The 26,047-nt window shown below is 36.0% G+C and overlaps 1 protein-coding gene across 1 annotated transcript in view; it reads right to left on the bottom strand.

Moving 5' to 3' along the window:
• Positions 1-26,047, bottom strand: part of cntnap2a (contactin associated protein 2a) — a 470,798-nt gene that overhangs the window by 136,029 nt on the left and 308,722 nt on the right. Inside the window, exons 11-13 of the mRNA XM_081353019.1 lie at positions 19,496-19,602; positions 17,737-17,856; positions 14,702-14,902 (exon numbers count right to left, since the gene is read on the bottom strand). Coding sequence (XP_081209145.1) covers positions 14,702-14,902; positions 17,737-17,856; positions 19,496-19,602 — 428 coding nt within the window. The remainder of the gene's footprint in view (positions 1-14,701; positions 14,903-17,736; positions 17,857-19,495; positions 19,603-26,047) is intronic.

A 26,047-nucleotide genomic window follows, 5' to 3' on the forward strand; every position in this document is an offset into this window, starting at 1 on the left:
TATATATATATATATATGAAGAGTTCAGATGCTCGTATATTTAAATTCAGTAATTTCACTTAAATGGCAGTGAAGATTACCTATTAATTATCATTTAAGTGAAATTACTGAACTTAAATATACGAGCTTGATAAAAATGATCATTCTATAAGAAAATTTCAAATGGCATTTAGAGGCTTTTGCATCTGAACTCTTCATATATATATATATATATATATATATATATATATATATATATATATATATATATCTGCCAATTCCAATGCAATATGAAAATGCACCTAAATTATCTGATAAGAATGTAAAATGTATAGCTTAATATGCAATGCAAGTCACTTTGGAAAAATGTAAATGTTTTAAATTCACCCTAGCCTAACTGTTGGACACACAAAAACAAACAAAACATAAATAAATTATATATATATATATACGTACGTGTGTGTGTGTGTGTGTGTGTGTGTGTGTGTGTGTGTGTGTGTGTGTGTGTGTGTGTCTTTTACAGTCTATGGTATATATACCATATATATATAGGGCGTATATATATATGGCATACGTCATATGTTTTATGTCATATTCTGTGCTCATCTGCTTTTCTGTAGTATGCATTAGCATTGTGTCTACTGAGTTTGATAATTTCGTTTATTTATTTTAATATCAGTCTAATGCATTAAGCCATGTTAGTGTTTCAGTGCACGCGGGTTTCGTGACATCATCGAACTCCCATTTCATTGGCTAGGTGCCAACCAATAAAACGGCTCCTTTGACCCCCCTCCTCCCGCCCCCCTTTCCCTCTCACCGCCTCTCAGTTTCAAGTGCACAAGTTAGTTTTGCACCTGATATATCGCGAAAATAGTAGCAAAAGTCAAGGCGCGAAATTTGAAATTGCAGTGACAGATTTGAGAAGCTGCAAGTGCTTAATTGAGGAAGTACCGCGAATGTGAACGTAAGATTAAACGCAAAATATATATTACAAGTTTGTGTCTGTCGTTGTATTTCTGTGAATGGCATTTTACACATTTGTGTCTACTTGTCTGCAGCTTCAGATTCAGAATACAGGTTTGTGACTATTGTTTGCGAGTGCAAATTTCAACATTCAACTTCAGATTTTTATTTTACAGGTTTTCACATTGGAGCTGTGAGTGTAAATGTTCATGTACAAGTACGAATATTTATTGTACAAGTTCTCAAATTCACATTTACATGCTCTCGAGTTTTGCTACTGTTTTACCTTCATATCCAGAGGGTCTGATGGACTAAAGCCTCTTAATGAGGACTTAATAAAAGCAGAGAAGTCCGGGAGATCAATGGATTTCCATTTGCGATAATTTACAGTGCGGTAAGATTAGATGTTAGAATGTGACAATTCCATATTAAAAAAGATAGCAAAATGGTCAGACAATCCTAAATCCGAGGAGGAAAACTGCAACAAGAATGATCCATTTGAAATAACCATATCTAAGGTGTGCCCCTTAATATTTGTGGAGCAGTCCACCAGCTGCTTCAAATCAAAACATTCCAATAAAGACACAAAATCCTTAATCATTCATTGAGTCTTTTTTGTCAATGTGGATGTTAAAGTCCCCCAGGATAAGAGTTCTTTCAAACTTGAGACACAACATAGACAGAAGATCTGCAAATTCAGTTAAACAGTGATCAGTAGTCTTAGGAGGTCTGTAGACTGTAGCTATGATAGTCATGATGGGTGCAGAGACACTCACTTCACAATACTGGACTTATTGTGAATTGTTGATTATACAACACAATGATACCCCCGCCACTGCCAGAGGGTCGCGGGGAATCGAACAATCCATAGCCAGAAGGAGTAAGTTCATTAAACAAGTCCATCAGAGTGTTTGTGCCATGTTTCCGTTAAGCAGACCAAGTCCAGTTTTTCTTCGAGGATAATTTCTGAAAACAGCAGTGCCTTATTGTTCACAGAGCACACGTTAAAAAGAGCTGATTTCACCAGACGCGGGGGCATTGGGAATGACGGAGAGAGCTCCGTGTGTTTAAGCGCTAACATATTGTTAAAATCCACCCCATTGCACAGAAGCCTGTTGGTTTTACGTTGAAATTCCGGCACAGTGATGGAGTCGGATGCATCATGTATAAACTTGCGCATTGACGGTCGATATATGTAGCGCAACGGTCGAAGAATTCCTACATTTTGGCAAAGTTCATAGGTGTCCTTCGTTAAATAATAATTCCTTTTTAGGTTCAGCAGTAAGCCATGAAGGGAAGCCAACCTTAAAGCCATGAAGGGAAGGTCCGGGCCTACCTGCATGTTACGTCATTAGCTTTCGACCAGTTGAAAGCTGATGACGTAAAATGCAGGTAGGCCCGCCCTCACGTGATACTGATTGGTCGATTGAAGCTTAAATCTGATTGGCTAAAGAGTACGACTGCTCTGTGTAGGAGGAGAGCGCTGCCAGGAAAGTCTCAAAAACACACAAACACACATTCAAGGCGATTCACATGTGAATGACGATTTGCACATTCACATTCAAGGATAAACTCGTACATTTTAAACACTCAAGGGTTTTTGTGCACAGTTGTACAGCTACGAATTGTGTTTTACATTTGTGAAGTGTATTTTATGAATATATAATTTTATTTTGCGCATGTGAATTGCTTTTTGTGAATATATATTTTTTTCACGCACGTGAATTTTTTTTGTGTGTACGTGAATTAGGTTTCATGCATGTGAAATTGTCTACGCATGTGTGAATCATGTTTTTTGCGTGAATTATATTTGAGACTAATCCGCTTCCATAGAGGAGCGGCAGCCAGATGCGCCAGCGTTCCTTTTTCACCCAGAAACTTTTATGTTTTCTTTAATGTTCTTTTTCTTTAATGTTATCTAAAGAAAAGAAAAAAGTGGCTAAATCTTTTAGGATTTTTTTTTTTTGGACTAATTGTTAGAGAGTTAAACTAGTAATCTGAAGGTTGCAGGTTCGATTCTCAATACCATTAGGAAATGATTGAGGTGTCCTTAAGCAAGGCACCTAACTCCCAATCGCTCCCCGGGCGCCACAACAAAATGTCTGCCTACTGCTGTGTGTGTGTGTGTGTGTGTGTTTGTGTGTACACTACTCATTACTCCTAATGTGTGTGCACTAATTTGGAAGAATTTAATACAGAGGTCAAATTCTGAGTATGAGTTACTTGGCCTTCACATGTCACTTTCTTTTTTAAAGATTAGACTTACCATCCTATCTAAAATAATGTAAATGCATTACTTTGTGTTAAATATTTCATGGACTCGCAGCCATGTGGTTTTCACAGATCACAAGGATGTACAGCAGTACAGCATCTCTCAGGAAGTGAGGATCAGGATGTGATATCAGCAGGGTGTGAAGATCGTCTACACGCACAAACCTACAACCATGTCAACCTGCATTTTCCGAAACATTTTCCAAAATCACTGAGAATAATTCTGTTTTTATTTCCTAAGTGTACGGAATGGAAATTTTGTATTTTAAGCAGAGAATGCCAAGTCTCTGTGCATTTCACTGTCAGAATGGGAAAGCAAGGCTATGAACTAAGCTCTGTTTCCATGTACTTGAGCAATGAATTTCTATAATTTTTACAAGGCTTTTCCTGTTACTTATTGGATTCCATGTAGAGCAATATGAAAAACTGAACACAATCGCAAAAGTGCCATTTCCAGTCCTAATTAGATTTTTTCCCCCAGGTTTTCCATCACAGAAGGGGAATCCATACCATTCAACAATTTGGGGTCAGTAAGTTTTTTTTAAATAATGAAATGAATACTTTTATTCAGCATATATACATTAAATTGATAGAGATAGAGTAAAGACTTATCTGAAAAAAGTTAAATAAAATCAGCTCCCACAAAAATATTATGAAGAAGACTGAAGATGTAGATTTGCAAGTGATTGAACGATTGATCAATTGTTCAATGGACTAATGTTGTAAAGGTAATGATACACAGGGCAACTTTTTTGAGCAATGTTGCCCGGGAAATGTTGCTTTGGCACTTTCCTATTGAAAATGGGCAACAAATTTCAATCTAAATACTTTAGATCAGTCGTGGGCCCTGTGTCTCACCTGGTTGCCCGTTGACGGCAACATTGCTCAATAAAGTTGCCCCTTGTATCATCACCTTTAAAGTTTCATGTCTACATGCAAATGCATTACTATCAGAACTGGGAAAGGTAGAGGACAGGCCATTTTCCTGAAATGTGCCCCTAATTTAAAGCATAAGCAATCCATGAACCCCTCGTGCCAGCAGGCACAAACAGGGCTGAGCATGTTGATAATGAAGCAGCTTGTGTTGTCCTGAACCATCTGGAGCACATGAGGCAAACTGTGGCGTGGCTGCCCAGTGCAATTAACTGCACCTTCCTCTTGGACACTGTTTTCCTGCTATTGCTGCCATGGGAGGCAGACTGCATCCTGAGTAAAGTCCATCCCATTGTCACGACTAAATTTTAATTTCTGCTCACAGATACAACACGCAGACGGCTGTCACATAACCATGGACTGTGCACTAGGCTCAGGATCTTTCTTTTTTTACTGCAACTGTGGCATTGATAAATGCACAGCTTGTCTAGAAAGCATACGTTCTGAAGACTAACAGAAAATGTAGCTTGTATGTTTTGGAAGGGGGAGAGAAAAAGATAATGTGACTTAAAAAATTTCTCATTTACTTCAATCTGAAAAAGTAGGCATAAAGATTTAAGCCATTCCAGTCATGCACAAACGCAGGCTGAGAAATGACATATGACGGTGTCAATAAAACATATGACTACATTATTGAACTTAATGATGCATTAATATATGCAAATAGTAATAGGCCGTATTTCACGGTGTGAATGACTGAGTGCACAAGACGTGTACTTTAACTCATTAACTCTGAGTAAGATCTCCATTTAAAGATCCACACAAACCTCCAGGTTTCTAATAAGCTCGTACTAGCCAGGAATTGAATCAATTCTATTATAGCTGATATATACAACATGCATGCTAATAAGGCATCAAACATCATGTCCTCAATAATAACATCAAGGCAGCTCCTATTATGTTAAATGAGTTAAATGTGATGTATCTTGCGTGGTTTAACATCATACAGAATATGCCCATAGACTCAGTCCAACATTCAGAAGATGAAACAAAAAATCCAATCGTTAAGGCAGTACGATATATTGTTTAAATGTCTTTGTGGTGTTTTTAATGTGCTTTAAGAAAAACCATGTGCAAAATCATCAGTCAACACCATTACTGAGTATTTTCTCCTTAAAACTGCAGTGAACCAAAGACAGTCTCAAAAACGCGGTTTGAAATCGCTGTATTTTCTGACGTCACAAATTACCTTGTAACCAATCACATCAACGTTTGATCGTCAACGAGTGGATCTCTGAACTGGTGTGAGTGAGTGGGGGCGGGGCTAATTTGCATATTCATAGAACCGTGCATACTAAATGAGGAAAGGGTGTAGAGCACAGGTGTCAAACTCAGTTCCTGGTGGGCCACAGCCCTACACAGTTTTGTTCCAACCCTGCTTCAACACACACACACCTGCAGTTTTCAGATAAGCCTGAAGGACTTGATTAGCTGATCAGGTGTGTTTAATTAGGGTTGAAGCTAAACTCTGCAGGGCTGTGGCCCTCCAGGAACTGAGTTAGTAAAAAAAAAAAAAAAACGTTTAAATTTGTCATTTTGGTGATCAAAAATTAGTTTTAAGGGATACAATTATTAAATACAGGGGAACTTTAAAAAAGTTCATAATGGTGCCTTACTTGTTCATCGATTTAGGTCTAAACCTTAAAACTGAAGACTCATTTTTGACAGAAAAAGTACTTTAGCCACACCCCAGAGGATCCTTTTCCTAATTAAACTTCCTCTAAACCTGTCACCGGGTCTCAAATGGGACAAGGGCACTTTCGAATGCTAAATTTATTTACATGGCACTGAAGCAAAGGTGAAGCCAATAGCACAGTACTGTTGACTCATCTGTAAATAGGACCGCTTCACGACAAAACAAACATCGCTCAGATCTAGTTAACATTTGCTAAAGGTTGCGCCAGAACAATGCGATCTAGAGAGGAATATTTGGGTCTGTTTTGGGAAATGAAGTTTAATCACGCTCTTCCTGTCACGGTAAATGCTAATATCATATGCTAATATCAGATTATTTGTGTCATATGCAAATAGTGATATACAGAGCTGTGGTTCTTTCGAATTCTAAAAGTAAAATCTTGTGTGAAACAGTGACATTGGCCCACATAAACAGTGGTCTGAATATCACTGCGTTGGAAAACAAATGCTTTTTGGGGCCACTGAATATGAGCTTTGTCCTTCCAGGCCATAATTAAGATGGTTCCATTGACACTTGGAGTAAAAAATAAAATCAAGATATAAAATTACTCAACAAATGAGTGCACTTAAATCAACATTCACTTTGACATTCAAAAACATTATTTACAAAATCCATGTAGCAAATTCTTAGCATTTCACCTCTCACCATGAATAAAACTATAATTACACCCATAACTGAAACATTACAGACCAACAGAAACATTTTGGTTAATTTCAGCTCAAGAGCTTTGTCCGTTCTCACACTGACAGAACGCCGGCTTACTTTGCATCTCATTATGCATTTGAGCTGTTTCTCTGCATATCTTTCACAATATGAATAGTCTGGCGGTCAAAGGGCAAACGTTTGGGTTCATGTAGGGTAAACCAAATGACGTCAATTTCAGTTTAAGAGTGTCATGGCAATGAGCTGTCTGAGCACCTCTAATAATAAGCACAAAAGACAGTCTGCATTTTAATGTGGTTTTAAACTGTGCGGTGAGGACATGCACTGGTTACTCTGATAGAACGTTTATGCAACATAATTTATCTTCATATACTTGTACAAAGACCAGGAAGCACATAAAAGCACAACATTTTAAGGCTAAAACACTTTTTCCTTAATACACGGACCAGCAAGCAAACATTTAAGGTCAACAGCGAAAATAAATATGATGAATTAACTAATAACAGAAGCCATTTATTCTGATAGCAACAACAGAAACAATTATTAATGATAAATGTAGTGCTGCGCTTAACTTCACTGTAAGCAATAATATTGTTTTGAAAGGCAGGGTTAACACTTTTCTTACAAGTTAGTAAAAGCATGTTTTTGTGCTAAGCAATCACCACAGTCATAGGAATAGTTCAACTAAGAAATATCGGTCATCATTTACTCACCTTCATTTTGTTTTTATCCTCCAAAAACTACCTCTTAAAAAGAATAAAATAATATGCATATAGTATATAGTCTTTCACTCGTACTGCCACAACCAGATCACCAAATCAGTAAGTTGAACTTTGATTTGTAACTTTGATGGCATGGGTGAACTAGTCCTTAAATTGCTCTTTCCATAAAAATGTATGACATTTTGATACATTGACAGTGGGTTTGTTTTTTCTAAAATCCTGAAACTGAAACAGTTTGATTGAGCAGTAAATCTTGACGACCAAGTTTGCTTGAACTGAAAAAAAAAAAAAAAAATGCTTTACACATGGGTTTTCTGGATGATTTGTAGATGGGAAAATTGCAAGAGTGATTTGAATTTGAGAAAAGATAGAAAAAGAGTGCACGACTCTCTCTCCGTTTCCTACTCTGGCCCAGTGTCTTGTTATTAATTCTAAAGGCTGCCCTTTGTGGTTTCCTACATTACATACTGCTATAAAATTTTTATGTCTTGAGAGGATCTACAACTCTCCTACCGATAGGACCAGAATACAGAAAGAATATCACAGCAGAGAATGCAGGGTATTCAAGGAATACACAGAGCATTCATGTTCAGTTATGCCCTATGAGTAAATGCAGATTAAATTAGCAATCTGTGTGTTTAACTATTTATCTATAGACATAGATACATATACACAAGCACACACACATTTTGAAAGAAATTGACACTTTTTTTTCAGCAAAGACACATTAAGCTGATCAAAAGTGACAGTAAAGTCATTTATATATATATATATATATATATATATATATATATATATATATATATATATATATATATATATATATATAAAAAAACACTATTTTAAATAAATGCTGATCTTTTGAACTTCCTATCAGCATGTTAAAATGATTTCTGAAGGATCATATGACACTGTAGACTGGAGCAATGGCTGCTGAAATTTCAGCTTCGCCTTCACATGAATAAATTACATTTTTAAATAGAAAACAGTAATTTAATACATTTTTACTGTTTTTAATGTACGTTTTTATCAAATTAACGCAGCCTGGGTGCTCATACAGTACGAGACTTCTTTCAAAGAGAATATACTGTATACATATACTGCATATGTCTGTAATATATGTCTACACAATAAAATATTTAATCACATAAAACAAATATTTAAACAAAACCACAAATTGCTAATTCATAAAATTTTTATATTTATAGGTTTACATTGTATTAAATTAGAAAAAATGATAAATAATATTTCTGCTGCCGATCTCATACTTTTTGAACCCCACTGTACAGTATATGAACTTACGAATAAAGCTACCAGGCGATTTAAGTGCTTAAACAATTGAAAAATCTAAAGCATTTTCAAATGCAGATAATTTTTTTTTACAATGTTTATTTCAATACTGTCACAGACACGGCGCTGAAAGTGAGATGTTTTCTGAAGACTGTTTTTGAAGTCAAGCACTCAGCTCATGTCTTTCAGATTTGCCTGCTGATCAAGAAAATGAAAGCTTTTAATTGTGTGGACATCACAGACACAGAGCCCCCTGATGCTTCACGGCTCACTGTCTGCTCTTATTTATATGCTCTGCTCATACAATCAGCCACAGCCTCCAGCTGACAATATACTGTCTGTTTATCATAACTGGACAAAAAACTAAACAAAAACACTTTTCTCAATTCATCATCATCACATTCAATTTCCTTTGTGTGACAGCCAAGGACTAATCATAGTGGAAGGTGGTTAAATTAGCTGTAAAGAGAACAATTTAAATACAAATGGACCTCAGGTCCCTCTGTAGGGGACGAGGAATAAACAAAACGTCACTGTTGATCGTGCCGTAATGGAAAGGGATGACAAACGGACATGTACGGCAGACATCTCTCAACTCCGTCCACAATGTCGAGCTAATGGAGGTCAAGAGGCCCGAGGACACTGAGGACGGCACAGACAATGTGAAGCTGCAAGAGAACAACCTGACGGCTCATTCATGAGAGGGTTGAAGGCATCAAGAAATTAGGACAATTACAGTTTAACTTCCCAATTACCAAACTTAATGCACCCTGGATGCAATTCTGATTTAACGCTTCATTTGGTCGCAGAATGCCAGCCCTCCATAATTTGATGAAACCTGACAGTCAATTTAGAAAGCATATTTTGGGAAATAGTTTTCTCCTCCACGGTCTGTTCATATGCGTCTGAGCACAAACCGTCTAAAGGGATGATTCAGATTCTGTGACATGCAGGGGCAACATGCACCTATTGTTTTTGATAAGGCACCAGCGGGAGTCCTGGTTCACCTTGTGCCTTAGCCTATATATGATATATATGATGTGATAAAGCTTTATTATCAGAATAAAGTATAGTCAGAGTATAGTCTGAAATTTGTCCTGCGTTACAAAAAGTGAATTCACAAATACAAAACCATATTACAAAAACAAAACCTTTACAGTCACATACACACACACACAAAAAAAAAAACAGTTTATTGATTAAATTTGTATGTAACTAATTCAATTCTAATACAGCTTGATGCACGAAGCAATGCTTTAATCTAATTCGATTTTATCTTGGGACAAATTCCTTACACAACATGATTCGGTTCCGAGACAATATTGTTGGCCAACCTTACAAGGTCCTTTTGACAAGATAACTTGTATGCTTTTTGAAGTGGCTGACCCAGAATTAGAACAGATTTTTAGTTGGTTCAACAACTTTGTTTTTAAACTGACAGACAAACTCGTGTACCATACAGTACTGCAAAACACTCATTATTACAGACATGAAAAATGATAACAAAAAATAAGTTTTCTTGCTTCAAAAGACCTCAGCCGGCAAAGAAAATAAATTCTCTGCACTGAATTATTACTGATACTGTCTATGGTCCTTCCATGACATAACAAGATATAACTAGAAAAAGAAACACTTTATTGGACTAATACACTACTAATTTCTACTTGTAAATAAAACATACAATTAAATATATTATATATTTTATCATATTTATTTTAAATAATATATATAATTAATCATGAATTCATTAATTTAGTTACATTTAAAATATATATGCTATTATTTAAAATATATGGTAACACTTTACAATAAGGTCTTATTTGTTAAAAAAAAAATATCTACTGCATTAACTAGCAATGAGAAATATAGTTTAAAGCATTTATTAACCTTTTAGTTTAATTAATAAAAATGTTTATATTCATGTTAGTTCCCAGTCCATTAACTAATGTTAACAGATACAACTGTTGATCTTAAAAAATGTATTCGTAAATGTTGAGATTAACATTAGCTAAGATTAATCAATTCTGTGTAAGCATTGTTCATTGTAAGTTCATCTTAAGCAATGTAGTTAACTAATGTTATAAAATGAAACCTCTTTGTAAAGTCTTACCAAATATTTGTAATATTTGAAGATGTTTTATTATGTATTTGTATGTTGTATGGTACAAATAAAACATCTTAACATATTGCACATATTTTATTTTATTATGAGTTAATACATTCAAAATGAAAAGGGCATGGCACTTGTGAATGACATGGACACAGCACAACTCTGCACTAATGCTCATCTACTGAGCATATGCTCTGTCAATATGTTGACTGGCTGAGCACTTGTCCTGTAATTGCTGCGATTACCAACACCGATCCCACAAAATGTGATATTGTCTGGCCATTATAAAATAAACAAAGTTATTTGGAAACATTTAAATGGGTCAATCAAGCAAATAAAATCATGTAAAACTAGAAAACTGTACTGTCATGCATTAATACACACAAGGGGGCAGACAAACACTCAAAGGGTTGTAGGTTTGTCAACACAGTGCATAAAGCACTGACTTTCCTTCAGTAAAGATTAATGAAGGCCAGACAGCAGAATTGCCATCCACTACACAACACGCTCAAACAAACTACTCTGTAAATCTCATCATGCAAAGTCTCATACAGTCCCACTTCATGCACGTACTCAACAAATATGTTATTATCAAGGAGAGGTATTCAGACCAGTAGTTTTCAGACCACAAGACTGACCGGTGAGCAGTATTATATTTAATTTTATTCTCATAGTGCATGTATATCTTTCCTTGACCCCCAAATCACCACTGTCTTTTGGTACTTCATTTTTCTTTGTTATCATAATCATATTGTTATCATCATTTTTGTACTGTACACCTACTGTGAATGACAATAAACTCTAATCTAATAATAATAATAATAATAATTATTATTATTATATTTTTTATAAAATATATAAAAAGTATATTAAAATATATTACTACTTAAAATGTTATTATATTATATTAATTACTATAATATATTACAAAGTATTTAGTGAAATGCTTTACACAGAAAAATTACATTATAAAATATAATTAACAATAATAATATAATAATAATAAAAATAATATATTAAATTTATTTTAATTAACTACTAAACAGTAATTACTAAAGTAAGTTTTGTATAGTCAATAAACTATTTAGCATAGTTAAAATAACTTGAAGTAAATAGATTTTTAAGCATATCTTTACATGAAACATATGCTTTGTTGTTTATTTACTCCATTTATCTATTTTGTATTTTATTTTTATTGCGGTACTAACATACTAACACTGAGAAATAAAATGCTTTGTTCAGGATGACATGTTAATTTGCTTGTTGATTCCAGTGAACTACTGTAATGGCCACGTTCACACAGCAGCAGAATACGGTTGTCAGACCTGTATGTGAGACTCCAACATGGGGCTTGCGGGCACTTAGTAGCCCTCATATGTCTGTGAGTTGCCCACTAAGCACATTCTATAAATAGCCCCAATTTTACCATTAGAGATTCAATGTTCAGGGCTCCAGGCTACGAGTAAATGGTGGCATTTTGCAACCTTTTTTCATAATTTTTTTTTTTGAGTTTATCAAAACAAGTAACCATGATTTTATCCCTTGAGGGAGCTCTCAATCACAAAAAGCTGGAAGATCCCTGCCTTAATACAATCAGTTCAGTTATTTATGGGAGTGACAACCGCATTCTATAACCGAACTCCCACATGTAAATTCTCAGGACTCACAACCATTCTCAGAAAATGCGCCGTGTGAAAGAAAAAAGGACTGGCCAACTGGTTGTCTGTCAGTCATACAGTGCGAGAGAGCGGCTCTGAGCTGCACAAACACGTGTCTACCGTGTGTTACAGGTTTTTGTGTGTAACAGGTTTTTGTGTGTGGTTTTGTTGTCTGTACTTTCAGTAACCTGCAGCATCTGAAGGTTTTAGATCCAGTCCCTGTTCTCCACCAGAGCTGCTCTACTCAGTTTTGTGTTCTACGTGCATATGTGTTCTAAATGCCCCGCTCTCTACGCAGATTTAAAAGCTGCTGTCGGTCAATGAAGATTTGACTGATGAACATGCGGCTCAACTGGAATCTTGTGTCAAAAGTGATCAGACTTTTCAGTTTTATGGACTGTTCCATCTTTGAGATTACTTTGGTCACTCTCTTTGGCTTGACCCCCTGTTGCTTGTTCATACAGACAGTATTCGAGACACTAAGTTGCTGTTTGAACGGGACATTTCGAGACTAAAACCTGTAAGTTAATTTGTTTTTCAATCCCAAAAGCTGACAGTGCGAACATAGCCTACTGCTAGTTTCTGCACATCCAGTGAGGCAAGTGAGACTCTGCATTGATATGTATAGATAGAGTGGACTGAGAGTGATTTTCTGTTCATGACTAATTTAACAGATGGTATATCAAACATGTAGTGCGAGAGAACCCCAGAGGGCAGAGTCTACAATAAGGGCAGAGGCTTTTTCCAAAGTCAGATTAGCATTACGAATGTGTATAGCAGCCTTCCCTGTGCTTCATGCTCATTATTAGATTAGCATCAGCCATGCTGCAAATTGTTATTGCTGACTGTAATCAGAAAATGGGTCGCGAAAGTGCCAGGGGAGAGTGGCAAAGACTGGCAGAGCATGGAAGTACAAATAAATAAGAGAGAAGGTGAATGATTACAAGCTGCAGAGGTGAAGGAGGACTGAAGCGCTATATAAGAGAGAAAAGAGTCGGAAAAACTGCGGTCAGCAATCTGGATAATGTGCATATGTCATACAGTATATACACTACCGCTCAAAGATTTGGGGTCCGTACCAATTTTCTTATGCTCACCAAGATTGCACTTATTTGATAATTTTTAAAGTGAAATTTATTCCTGTGATGGTAAAACTATTAATTTATTAATTAAATAATTTAATTTATCATTCAATTTTGTATCGTTTTTATTAAATCTTACCCCAAATGTTGTACATATTTGCTATTTCTGTCACACATAGTTGTAGAAGCAGACGATGACGATTAGGTTAACAAACTCAGAAGGTAATCCAACAAATACTGACGAAGAAATACAACTGATGCATTGACGAGAACGGACAACAGAACACTGAAAAGAGAGCCACTTAAACCAAGCAAATGAGGGTAATAATGATGAACACCTGTGCAGATCAAATTAATTACAATGACAACTGTTAGAGTAGCGGGAAACTGAACAAAGAAACACATGTAACTAAAAACAACAAACTTCAAAAGCTTTCAAAAGTACATGAAAATGAAACTAAGATCAAAATAAACTGAATGTTTTGTGACAATTATATTAATTAGTTATCTTGATTAGCTAAATGATTGTACTTAAATATGCTTAATATATTCTTATTAGCATATGCTGAACTGTACTAAATTAAATTGACAGCCCTACTTTTTTTTCCAGATGCACGAAGAGTTTTACTTAAGAACAGACCTCATTTTCATCCCATTTTAGTTTACTTCTTACACTTTATCCTTTTGCCAATTTTTCAGCCTCCATTAACAGCTTGTCAATTTCAATTTTCGTAAACGGCTAATTAGCAAGTGACATGGAAATATCAGCAAGTGAAACTTACACGCCCACACGTTAACCAGGACAAATGTTTCAAAAATGTATTTAGGATTGAACTAAATTATTTCTATAGCAATTTCTGCATTTCATTTAGCACTAATTATTTTTTTAAGTCCAGCTTGTTAGCCCACACAAACTCAGAGACAGTGAGCAAATGCCGTAATAATCCTCCTGAAACCGAGCCATTATAACAAAAAACAACATTCTGAGGTGGTTCTGTACTATTCTTGCAGTTTAACAACTTGGAAAACCAAATAAGTGGGTTCAAATTGAGAGCAGTGGACAGTGCATCGGCATCAGCCACTGAGGGGCTATTAAGGTTGCATTCCTATTCTACCATCAGATTACCCGGTTATCAAGACACTTGACCCTCATTTGTTACAGCAAGAACTATCACTACAGTTAGATAAAATTACACTTTCTTTAATTTAAGGTTTTAGATAACCTTCTATCACCCCACAAGCCCCTATAAGAATCTATATACTGCAAGCGCACACACACACACACACACACACACACACACACACACACACACACACAGACAATCTCTGTGTACCTGGTGTGTTGAGTAGGCGTGACATTCGGCAGGCGTAGGCTATGTGCTGCTCGCAGTGCTCAGCGCTGTTGGTTATCGCTGTGACCTGCTCCATAGAGGCACTGTAGTTCAGCTGTAACACCGTCCGCCTCTCCCGGCTGGAGCCAGTCACTGCTGTCTGTGCTGGGAGGTTATTCACCACAGTCGTCCACACCTTGTCCTCTGAAACACGGATACAGTAATGAGCATAAAAAGGTGAACTGACACAGGAAAGATACTGCGAGATTTGGTTGGAACGACTTGACATATTATTGCAAATTTACTTCTCTTGAACTTTGGTAGGCTGTACAGTACGACGAAGGAACTGTAATTGTTTCTACAGTAAACTGATCTGATGTGTCTAAGTTTTTAATGATCATTGGCTGGTGAAGGGTGAGAAACTCGGCGAGCCATACGATTTTTGTCAAAGGTTTGCCATAGGTTTTCAGACCATTGCATTGGTAATAATTCATAATAAATAATTATGCCTCAATATTGTGTCAACAAAAAGTGCAAAATATATACTTGAGTGGATAAGTTTCCACATTTATTTATTTTTAAAGAAAAAAGTAAATGTTTTTCTTAACTTTTTAAATTCAAGAAGTTTTTCGTGAAGTTTTTCTTTAAATCAAGAAGAGATTTTTTTTCGTTTAATCCCAAATTTTTCCCATACACAAAAATATCCAAATCATGTGTCATTAGTATCCCTTTGAAACAATCAATCATAAATTTTAGAAATTTTCATGGAAAAGTGTGTGAAAAAGTGTGTTATATGATTGTAACTTTACAATTGTGACCGGTGGGATACGGTGTATCAACCATTGGACAGACTGAATATATGTCTATTTGACCTGTGCAGTGTGTTTGTGTGTGTTTGTGTGTGTGTGTTTCTGTGTGTGTGTGTGTTGTATCAACCATTGGACAGACTGAATATATGTCTATTTGACCTGTGCAGTGTGTTTGTGTGTGTTTCTCTCTGTGTGTGTGTGTGTGTGTGTGTGTGTGTGTGTGTGTGTGTGTGTGTGTGTGTGTGTGTGTGTATTGTATCAACCACTGGACAGAATGAATATAGGTCTATTTGACCTGTGCAGTGTGTGTGTGTGTGTGTGTGTGTGTGTGTCAGTTTGTTTGTGTTTGTGTGTGTGTGTGTGTGTGTGTGTGTGTGTGTGTGTGTGTTGTATCAACCATTGGACAGACTGAATAGGTCTATTTGACCTGTGCAGTGTGTGTGTGTGTGTGTGTGTGTGTGTGTGTGTGTGTGTGTGTGTGTGTCTGTTTGTTTGTTTGTTTGTTTGTTTGTTTGTGTGTGTGTGTGTGTGTGTGTGTGTGTGTGTGTGTCTGTGTATGTTGTATCAACAATTGGATAGTCTGAATAGGTCTATTTGACCTGTGCAGTGTGTGTGTGTGTGTGTGTGTGTGTGTGTGTGTGTGTGTGTGTGTGTGTGTGTCTGTTTGTTTGTTTGTTTGTTTGTTTGTTTGTGTGTGTGTGTGTATGTCTGTGTATGTTGTATCAACAATTGGATAGTCTGAATAGGTCTATTTGACCTGTGCAGTGTGTTTGTGTGTGTGTTTCTGTGTGTGTGTGTGTGTCTGTGTGTGTGTTTGTGTGTGTGTGTGTGTGTGTGTGTGTGTGTGTGTGTGTGTGTTGTATCAACCATTGGACAGTCTGAATATAGTTCTATTTGACCTGTGCAGTGTGTTTGTGTGTGTTTTTGACCTGTGCAGTGTGTTTGTGTGTGTGTTTCTGTGTGTGTGTGTGTGTGTGTGTGTGTGTGTGTGTGTGTGTGTGTGCGTGCATGCGTGTGTGTGTGTGCATGCGTGTGTGTGTGTGTGTGTGTGTCTGTGTGTAAAATTAGGTAGAAAGTTAGGTAGCAGCAGAAAGTAAGGTAGAACAGTTAGCCTATGTGTATTAGCATGTAGTTACAATGGGTTATACTGCCGGTCACTATTGTGACCGTTGACATGTTTGTGAGTGCTATGACCACATTAAAAAAAGTTGAGTAATTGCAAATGCATATATCAATACTAGACACCTTAAACATGATGTGTACCAAAAATCTATGTCCTATCTTTATGTTAACATACTTTACTAACATATTCTTTGGGAGCTTTCTTGCTGCCATCCTCTTCTCTTGGCGCAAACAGGAAGTAAACAGCTCTGGTCATGTGACAATTTACAGTAAACATGCGACATTGCACATATTTCATTGAGGCCCTTTATTATTTCAATATCTGCTGGAAATGCATTGATAGATCATTTAGTAAAATTTTTATAGCCTTAGAAATGAAACATTTTTTTACGGTCACTTTTGTGACCGGTGGGATTAAATGGGTTTTTAAAGTAACAAGTAAATACTTAATTACAAACTGATTTCACACATTCTGGATCCATGTGTGCAAGTGTACATAGTTTTTTTTTATGACTAATAATCTACCTATTCAAGTTTTATTGAATGAGTCTTAATTTAAAAAAAAAATCTAAATAAAAACACATTTTGTTGTTTATATTTTTTTTTAATCCACTTTATACTGTAACCATAATCTCTACTTCCCACCTTAAAGAATCACAAGATTTACACTTCAAAGGCTGCTAAATGAACATAATATATTTCAGAAATTGACAGACACTTTCTTTTCAGAATGATTTTTGCTCTCTACCGTGTCCTATAATGCTATGAGATGACTAGAGTTCCTGTCCTGAAATGATAACATTTTAAGTCCTGTGAATGCCATTTTGTTTTATTTATTCATTTTTGGATCAGTGGGATGATGTGGACATAGATTGATGAAATATATTCTTGGAAACAAATGGGTTGAGATGTTGAAATAAAATACTGTCTTGGGAAGCGATAGTGTGTTTTAGGAACCTGACTCAGAAGCTTGCGAACAGTGGGGTTCTCGAAAACATAATAAACACTAAAGGCTTGATTTATTCATCAAGTGCAAACGATGGGCTTCCTGGATTCATAGTGCAATGGTAAGCCACAAAAAAAAAAAAAAAATATTGGACATTTTACCTGTCATGTTGCAAATGACTTTAAAAGGCCCTAACGGTCCGCTCCCATCAGGGTCAATCCAGTAGGCATCAGATGATCTTCCCAAATGCTTGTAGGCCTCACAAGACTGCTCATATACAGCTGGAATAAATAAATAAAAGCAAAACAGCTTTATTAAATATTATTAACATTTTTATTAGAATTTCTTTATTAACTTCATTAATTAAAATCATACATTATAATTATAATTTACATTTTTTTGAGGTTTTGGAGGTTGTTCAAGACAACATTTTAGCAAATAAGACAATATTTTCCTTTTATATTAACTTTTGCCAAAACTGGGCTGTGTGGACTATTGATGGAAAACTAATTAGAATTAAGTGTGAAATTAAAATACCAATTCTGCACACATTATGCATTGCAGATTGTAATCTGACAATATCACCATAGTACATCCAGAACAAACGCAAGGTAACTATCCCACTAATCAAACTCAGAAAGAAAAGCATGAACTAAATAAAAAGTAGCCTACTTAGTTAATAAATATTGAATGTCAGAAATAGCAGCGTCCCTGTGCAATATATGGAGTAGTTTTAAAAAATAAATGTTTATACTTTTTGCAAGCTTGACTATTGACCAATACAACCTTCTTTTTTTTTTTTTTTTTTTTTTTTTGTATACAGAGAGGTTTGAGGGAAGTAGCTCAACAGGGTTCAACATCTTTCATATTGCAGCTTTGTAACTTCTAGTCTCTTCTCCTCTCCATCTAACCCCTGGGGTCCTAAAGAAGTTTCAGTCAACTATTTCTGTTAGAACTGATCCCAAACAGACTACATAGAGAATACAACAGACGTTTCATATGAATCAATAGCTCTGTCTCAAAACCAAGTGAGCGTTTGAAGGAGTCGTAGTTGGTGCCACTCCATACAGTATCTGAAGGTCATTCTGAACGGTAGGCGACTTAAATTTGAAAGAAACCTTGTTATGGCCAAATTCTAGAGCAATTACATCAATCAAATATGGATCAATTATGGATGTGGTGAGAGGACTGCACTTACATTCAATCTTGAACAGCATAAATAAAACGCATCATTAGCTTAGCAACATGCTAACTTCAAACTGAAATCAATGCCGATTCAAGTCTCCTGTGCTTCTATTTCTGTTGGTATTTCAAAATATAATTTAAACCTGGTAACAAACTGAACATTTTTTAATTTTGTGTTTCACCTGCTACAAAAGCAGTGGAAACAAGAAGCCATCAACATATTTAACATCTAATTCATAGGTAAAAGCAAATACAGAGAAACCAAATACTGTTACACCGAACCTTGACATTTCTCAGAAAGGTCTTCTAGATGTTAGTTATGTAGTAATGATGTTCCTCTTGTGTGTTTCCCATTCTCCTTTTTGCTTTATTTCACAGAAAATATAATGTCATTCTTTGTTCTATTTTTGTAAGTTCTTCTCACATGCTGAGGTTTACACAGCATAACCCTTTATTTCTTAGAAAGCATGACATGTATCAGAATAAACAACCAGCAATAAGCCAGAAACACATACGCACAGTTGCACACATATCCATAAACAAGTAATAAAAACTCAGAGAGTGTTTTCCTTAACATAATGCCGAAAACCCGAAGTCTCTTGGTGGTCTGGTTGAGGAGTAGATAGAAGTGCAAGATTGGTGCGCACAGACAGAACAGAAATCATGAGTTAACAATCGCAATTTTGTCCGTTGGAAAATTGCGCTAAAAAGATACACCTAAACACACATTCTTACATGTGTGACAGGTGGCTCCGGTGTACCCCGTCCCATCACAGGTGCAAGTGAAGCCGTCCCAGGTCTGACTGCATCGGCCTCCATGTTCACAGTGGTTTGGCATACATCTGAAAAAAAAAAAAAAAGACAAGGTACAGATCACAATTACACATTTAAATGCATGTCAGACCAATGTAAAATGCTAGACTACAATCTTTGATCATTGCAACTCATTTTGCTGCATTTTCAAGTTAAAGGGACAAAAATGTCTAAAGTTCTCTTCCCATCCACTGTGCTGTTTTAAATAGAAGAACAATTGTTTTCCAACAGTTTTCCAACAGTTTTTTTTATAACATTTGATATGAGCACTCATTGAAACACATTAGGCCTACTGATTGCCAGCTCAGTTGAAAACAGAGAAAGTTGTAAAGAGGATGACAATGAGTCATTTACTTTATGAATGTCTTAATGTGACAATGGTAAAAACAGCTTTTGTACAAAAATCATAAATATATACTAATTCACTTTTAACACTTGTTTATCTTGATTTGCTATACACAGATGAAATTAAAAAGAAAATGGACAAATGGGATAAAGACAAACAATCAAATGGACACTCTATATTGGGTGAAAAAATAGTTACCATCCATGGTCCAGCACAGCAGTACTATTTTATTATTATTTGTGTAATATTATATAAGTTATTAATAGTTTGAATTAGCTTTTATTTTTTATATTTTTATTTTTTAATTTAAATTGTAGTTTATGTTTTAGTGATTTTATTTTGCTCTTGTTTTTTGTATTCCTAGCTTTAATTCAATTAATGAAAACATTTTTTTTATATTTTTAAGAAATTTACAATAACAATACTGTATCACTGGATCACTGGTAAGGTACATATTTGTGTAACGCAAAACTGTGAAACAGATCAAATTGAGAGAAATTTAAACATTAAAATAAAGAAATTACAGAGATCTGACATATATTTATAATATCAGAATATAAATATATTCTGCCCCCCCCCCCCCAAAAAAAACACAACAACAACAACAAGAGACTACTCTTAGCATCTCATCAACAGTAAAAAGTATGTAATTTCCACATGGCAATCGCACACACACAAAGTTGTTTTCAAGCCGTGCAGATTTGCCAGCATCTTTTATCTTATAGTCTCAACTAAAATCGTAATTAAAGCTAAAGTTAAATCAATTAACGGCTTCACTGACTTTCTCCTGAACTTAATTAAGAAACAGTCATCTTCAGAGGTGTTTTCAATTGGCCAAGGATCAAAACTGAAATCTGGTGATGTGGCGCTCATTCTGTGCAAAAAATTATGCTGAACACTAGCTGTCCACTTCCGCAGCTCCTCATACAGTCCTGCCAAATGCACGTCAAATCCATTAACACGGCAAAATGTGGTATGAAATGAAATGAAATGAACAATCCCCTTGGAGCTAATACTCATTAGGCTGATGTCTCATAGGAAGAGCTGTGACAATGCCACTGACAATGAACCTTAAGTCTGACAAGTTCTTCAACACAGTTATTGTCGTACTATGCTGCCAAACTGTAGTTTTTGTATAGGATGACATTTGTCGATTAATTAGGTTACCTCATTGGCCATCTGTGCCTATAGGAGAAAGGTACAGATAGAGTTTACGCCGTTCATTAATCAAACTCCTGCCACCGAACAGTCCCTGGAAATTTGTGGCCACTGATGACTCAGTCCAATAATAAAAATTAAGTCCGAGTCGACAGGTACTGTCACTGGGAGATAAGACCTTGGTAAAAGCTTCTTGGTAATAGATTCGAAAAAGAGCCTTGGTAATAGCTGAGCTCTCACGAAACAGAAAGTTACAAATATTTTACTATTGTTCCTTTCCAAGCAGAGAGCTGGAGAATGCAGAGCAGTGAACCAGAACAAGCATTTCCTGTTTCGCTTCCCACAGATTTCCATCACGATTTCCCAAGGAACAATAAAGAGTGCAAAAGTAAATGTGTGCATGTTTGTGTTTAGGAAATGTGTTATTGACGAAAGAAAAACTATTCTACTGTTTACCCTATACATTTTTCTTTAATTTAATTTTGAAAAGCTTCATTCTAGTAAATGATTAATCCCAAACATTCCTCTCTCACGTGTGCAATTCGAAAATTTGATTCATTTGAGTGAATTGTTTCATAAACATTCACTCTCTTATGCAACAGTGGAAAGTCTGATTCATTCTAGTAAACTGATTCATCCTAAACATTCCTCTCTTACATGCATAACTGGGAAACTTGATTCATTTGAGTGAATAGTTTCATAAAAATTCACTCTCTCATGCAACAGTGGAAAGTCTGATTCATTCTATACATTCATCACTCACATGCATCACTGGGACATTTGATTAATCTGAGTGAATCATTTCATACACATTCAATCTCTTTTGCAACAGTAGAAGTCTGATTCATTCTAGTAAACTGATTCATTCTAAACATTCCTCTCTCACGTGCATCACTGGGAAACCTAGATTTTTTAAACAAAAAATAAAAGTAAAATATTAATATCATATTATTTATATTCAGTTAAAAGTTGCTTTTCATCTCTACATTTTTGGATTAAATGTTAAAACACACCCTCATTTTTAGATCTACCCTAATTTTTTTTAGTATAAATGTATCCATTCAAGTTTAATGCAGTCACTCTAATTAGGATTCTTTTGAAATCTCTTTAAATAAAATAAATAAATAAATAAATAGAAAAAACAACTCTGATTAAATTACAAATGTTAATACTGGATAGTTACATATTTAAAAATAGTGCACCCTTAAGTAGCTTAAGTTCAGTTGAACTTCTGTTGCCTAAATTAAATCTGTTCATCATATAAAGTAATAATGTATGTTGTTCCAAAACCCGTAAGACTTTTATTCATGTTCAAAACACAAACTAAGATATTTTGGTCACACTTTAGGGTCCAATTCTCACTATAAGTGTGAGCAAAATGTCTTCATTTTTGTTTTGAACATGAATGAAAGTATTACGGGTTTTGGAACGACATAAGATTGAGTTGAAATCTTGATGAAAGAATTTTCATTTTTGGGTGAACTATAATTTGGCTCCTTTTTCAAAAGAGTACCTTGACTGCAGTTCAACTACCATAACAAATTACAGTTTCAAAGAAGCTTCCCCAACCCTGGAGACCGGAGCATCGTTTTTCCTGGCTGTTTACATTCCTAGCTGTGCTTTTGTAATGGAAAGTGACAGTTTTCTAATGCAACCATTATGAACAGCGAAAGCACGTGACTTAAAGTGCCTCTGTCAGATTAGACTTGTTGGTGTGAGACACCAATCAGCATCTCTTCAGAGATGGGCGCAGATTAGACCCCTCTCTTCCCATCTCACCCTTTCAGACCCCCGACTCGACACGCCATTACGTCAAACGTTTTGCACAGATATTTAGAATGAGTCACATTCTAAGAAGGCCTCTAGAAGTTCGGCAGAACAGCTTATGCGTGAAATAGCTTGATGTGAGAGAAATTGATGTGTGTGAAATACTGTAGGGGTGAGAAAAAAAAATCTCCCGCAGAAGGAGAGGATGTGATTTGAGCTATATCTAACTGCAAGGTCGTGTTTTTTAGTGTCTTCCTGGTGGGAGGATATGGAATATTCTTTTACATGTCAAACACAGGGACACGTTTGGTAAAGGAGATTGATAGTGCATCACCTGGCCTGATGAAAGCGAACATAAAATCAATGGCGTAGTGAGCGGGTGGCCCCCCTTTCGATCCCACATAATGAGTTTGCTCCTCACTGTGCTGGCACTGTGGAGCTTTGCCAGGAAAGCATCATTACGCTGACGGAAAAACACACAGGGAAAGCGTTCAACAGTCTCTTGCCTCCTCTATTATTACAGTTCACTCCATTTGGAGTCGGTATCTAGCCTGATCTAATACAGGAAAAGATTTTCCCCTGAGGGGACTTACAACTAAATGTATTGCAGTAGAAACCATAATCTCAAAAACATAAATAAACACCGCAGTAAAGACTGTTTCACCTGAAACATCATCTGAATATTGTCAGTGCGATGGATGTGAATTTAAATGGCAAAAAGACGTGCAGAATGAACTGATCTTGTCTTTAAATCATGTTGAGAATGTACTCAGCCCTGAGCTATAAGGCTAATGAGACGCATTAAAGAACAATGCATCTTTACACACAATTAAAGTGGGGTTTAAGCTTCTAACTGAGCTGTAAGGAATCTAATGGAATGTAAACAATGCCTCCATATGTGGCACTTTATCACTAAAGAGCCATATAAATTACCTAGAGTTTTTTTTTTTTTTTATAAATGAGCAAATAAACACAAAGCAAGCAAATAGTTATTCTTATTAATTACCAATTATTCTTTGCACTTACGTGGGAGGCCATTAATGTCAAGTCAAGTGCAGTTTAACCACAGATTTTTTATGCACATTAGCGCAATTCCAGACCTATCTAATGAGAAGAGCAATCATTTTACAAGGTGGCGATTCCATATGAATTTGTATGATGGGATTCGATGTGGAAATGTATGATTTTTAGAAATAAAGTATGTATGAAGGTCCACCCATAATCCTAACTAGGGGCGTACGAATCAGCCACAAATTGTCCAAAATGTAAAAGAGATATGAATTGCCATGAGAGTGTGCTGGCATTTGCCAATCTTGCAGGAAGATTCTGAGTGCTAAGTTACAGAGGATGCTGCAGACTACCGTGATCATATGACATAATTAAAATATTACGAAATACTACAGACACTTGAAATGGCAGACAGGACACATTTTTGCTTTTCCATTGTTTTTCTATGTAAACATGCGCTAGACAGATGTATTTGACCGGATGCATGAGTGCCTTTCAGTGTGAAAGAAGTTCTGGACAGTTGAAGGAACTGTCACTGTCCCGAACTTGCCAGTGCTGCATGGTCATGAAAGTTTATCATTTACATGTGTTTTCAAGCCTTGCCAATTTAAGCATTCAAGTGCAAGAAGATGCGAAAGAGAACTCGCCAGGCTGTGTGGCAAGTTTTGTGTGTGCAAAAAAAGGAAAAGAAAAAAAAGAAAAAAACTAATTCTCTTTCACATCTCCTTGCGCTTAAAACTGACAAATTCACACATATTTATCTCAAAATGCCTGCCTTGGCGAGTATCCTAGTAAACATAGTCGGTTATGGCTTAAGTGAACGTAAACAGTAGAGAAAGACAATGCATTTGAATCAGTATATTGGTTCTTTTTTATTAATAACTGTTTACTTCAAAGGGGTCATGGATTGAGAAATCAACTTTTCCTTGAGCTTTTGATATATAAAAGGTCATCGTAATATAAGAATATCCTGTAAGTTTCGGAGCTGAAGACTTCCTTGCTCGTCAAATAAAAGCTTTTATTGACAGCTGGCTCATTAAAGGAGGGATCTGCGAATTGGCAGATCTGTGATGATAGAGAGCAGCGAAATGTCGCCTCAACAGAAGAAGACAACGTTTAATTCTGTAGCCTTCGCCCACCGATTCACGCTTGACATGTAATCGGTAAATAGCATAGGCCTACGTGGTGCTAAACTGGATCGAGCTACCAAACAATAAAAATGCTGCTGAAGATTATAAAAAATAACAGTCGCTGCATAAGCTTCCTTCGGATTCCAATTTTTTTGGAATGCGTGGTTGAACTTTATTTTTAATGAAGTTCCAGCTCACGTGGGTAAGACATTCTGCATTTTTTTCGCTTCATTTCACCATGGATTCTTTTATAAACATGACAAAGATCGAGGCTGGATTTGCAGACAGAGCTAATTTTCACGATTAGTTAACCTTGAGAGCTGTAATAGTAAAAACTTGCTAAAGGTTTTCGAGAGAGTTCCACATGTAATACTTAGCTTTTTCATATGCAAAGATGTCAGCCAATCACAGCAGTGGGCGTTTACACTAAAGTCTCACAGCAGACACGCTCCTTTAAACAGAGCGTTTAAATAAGAGGGCTAAAATCAGGCTAGGAAAAATGCCTTTTATTTCTAAATTATGATGATTTTTTATGTAAAAATCATATTAACATTATAAGTGCACACCAGGAAACATTTTGAAACGATAAAACAATGCAGTTCATGACCCCTTTAAAATTTACTCTTTGAAATTTAGATTAGTTAGATAGTAGTTTTAGCTGTGGTATTGAAATTGGAATTACTGGTTAAAGTGAGGCCGGTTAGTGAATAAGACTCTGGTTTTTGCTTTAAAAGTGGTGAAAACTGTTTAGTGAATAGGACCCACTCCGTTATGTTCTGTTAGTTTCTGTTTTCATGGACCTCAGTTTGTTTTCATTTGTTACGAGTCCGCCACTCATCTGTCTCCTTGGTTACCGCCATTATTAGTTCATATGTGTCAGCTGTGTTTAATTATCATTGTTTGTGTTTAGTACTTAAGTTGTTCCCTGCACTGGTCCGGTCACAGTTATGTAATTTGTGTTTGCTAGCTATCTGTCAGCCTGCCTTTGGGAATAGTATTATTAACACTATTGTTGTTTGGAACCTTCTTCTCCTGTCTTCGTCTGATCGTCTACATTGACCCTGT

Source organism: Scardinius erythrophthalmus (genome assembly GCF_964197995.2).
Source record: "Scardinius erythrophthalmus genome assembly, chromosome: 22".
Taxonomy (NCBI): Eukaryota; Metazoa; Chordata; class Actinopteri; order Cypriniformes; family Leuciscidae; genus Scardinius; species Scardinius erythrophthalmus.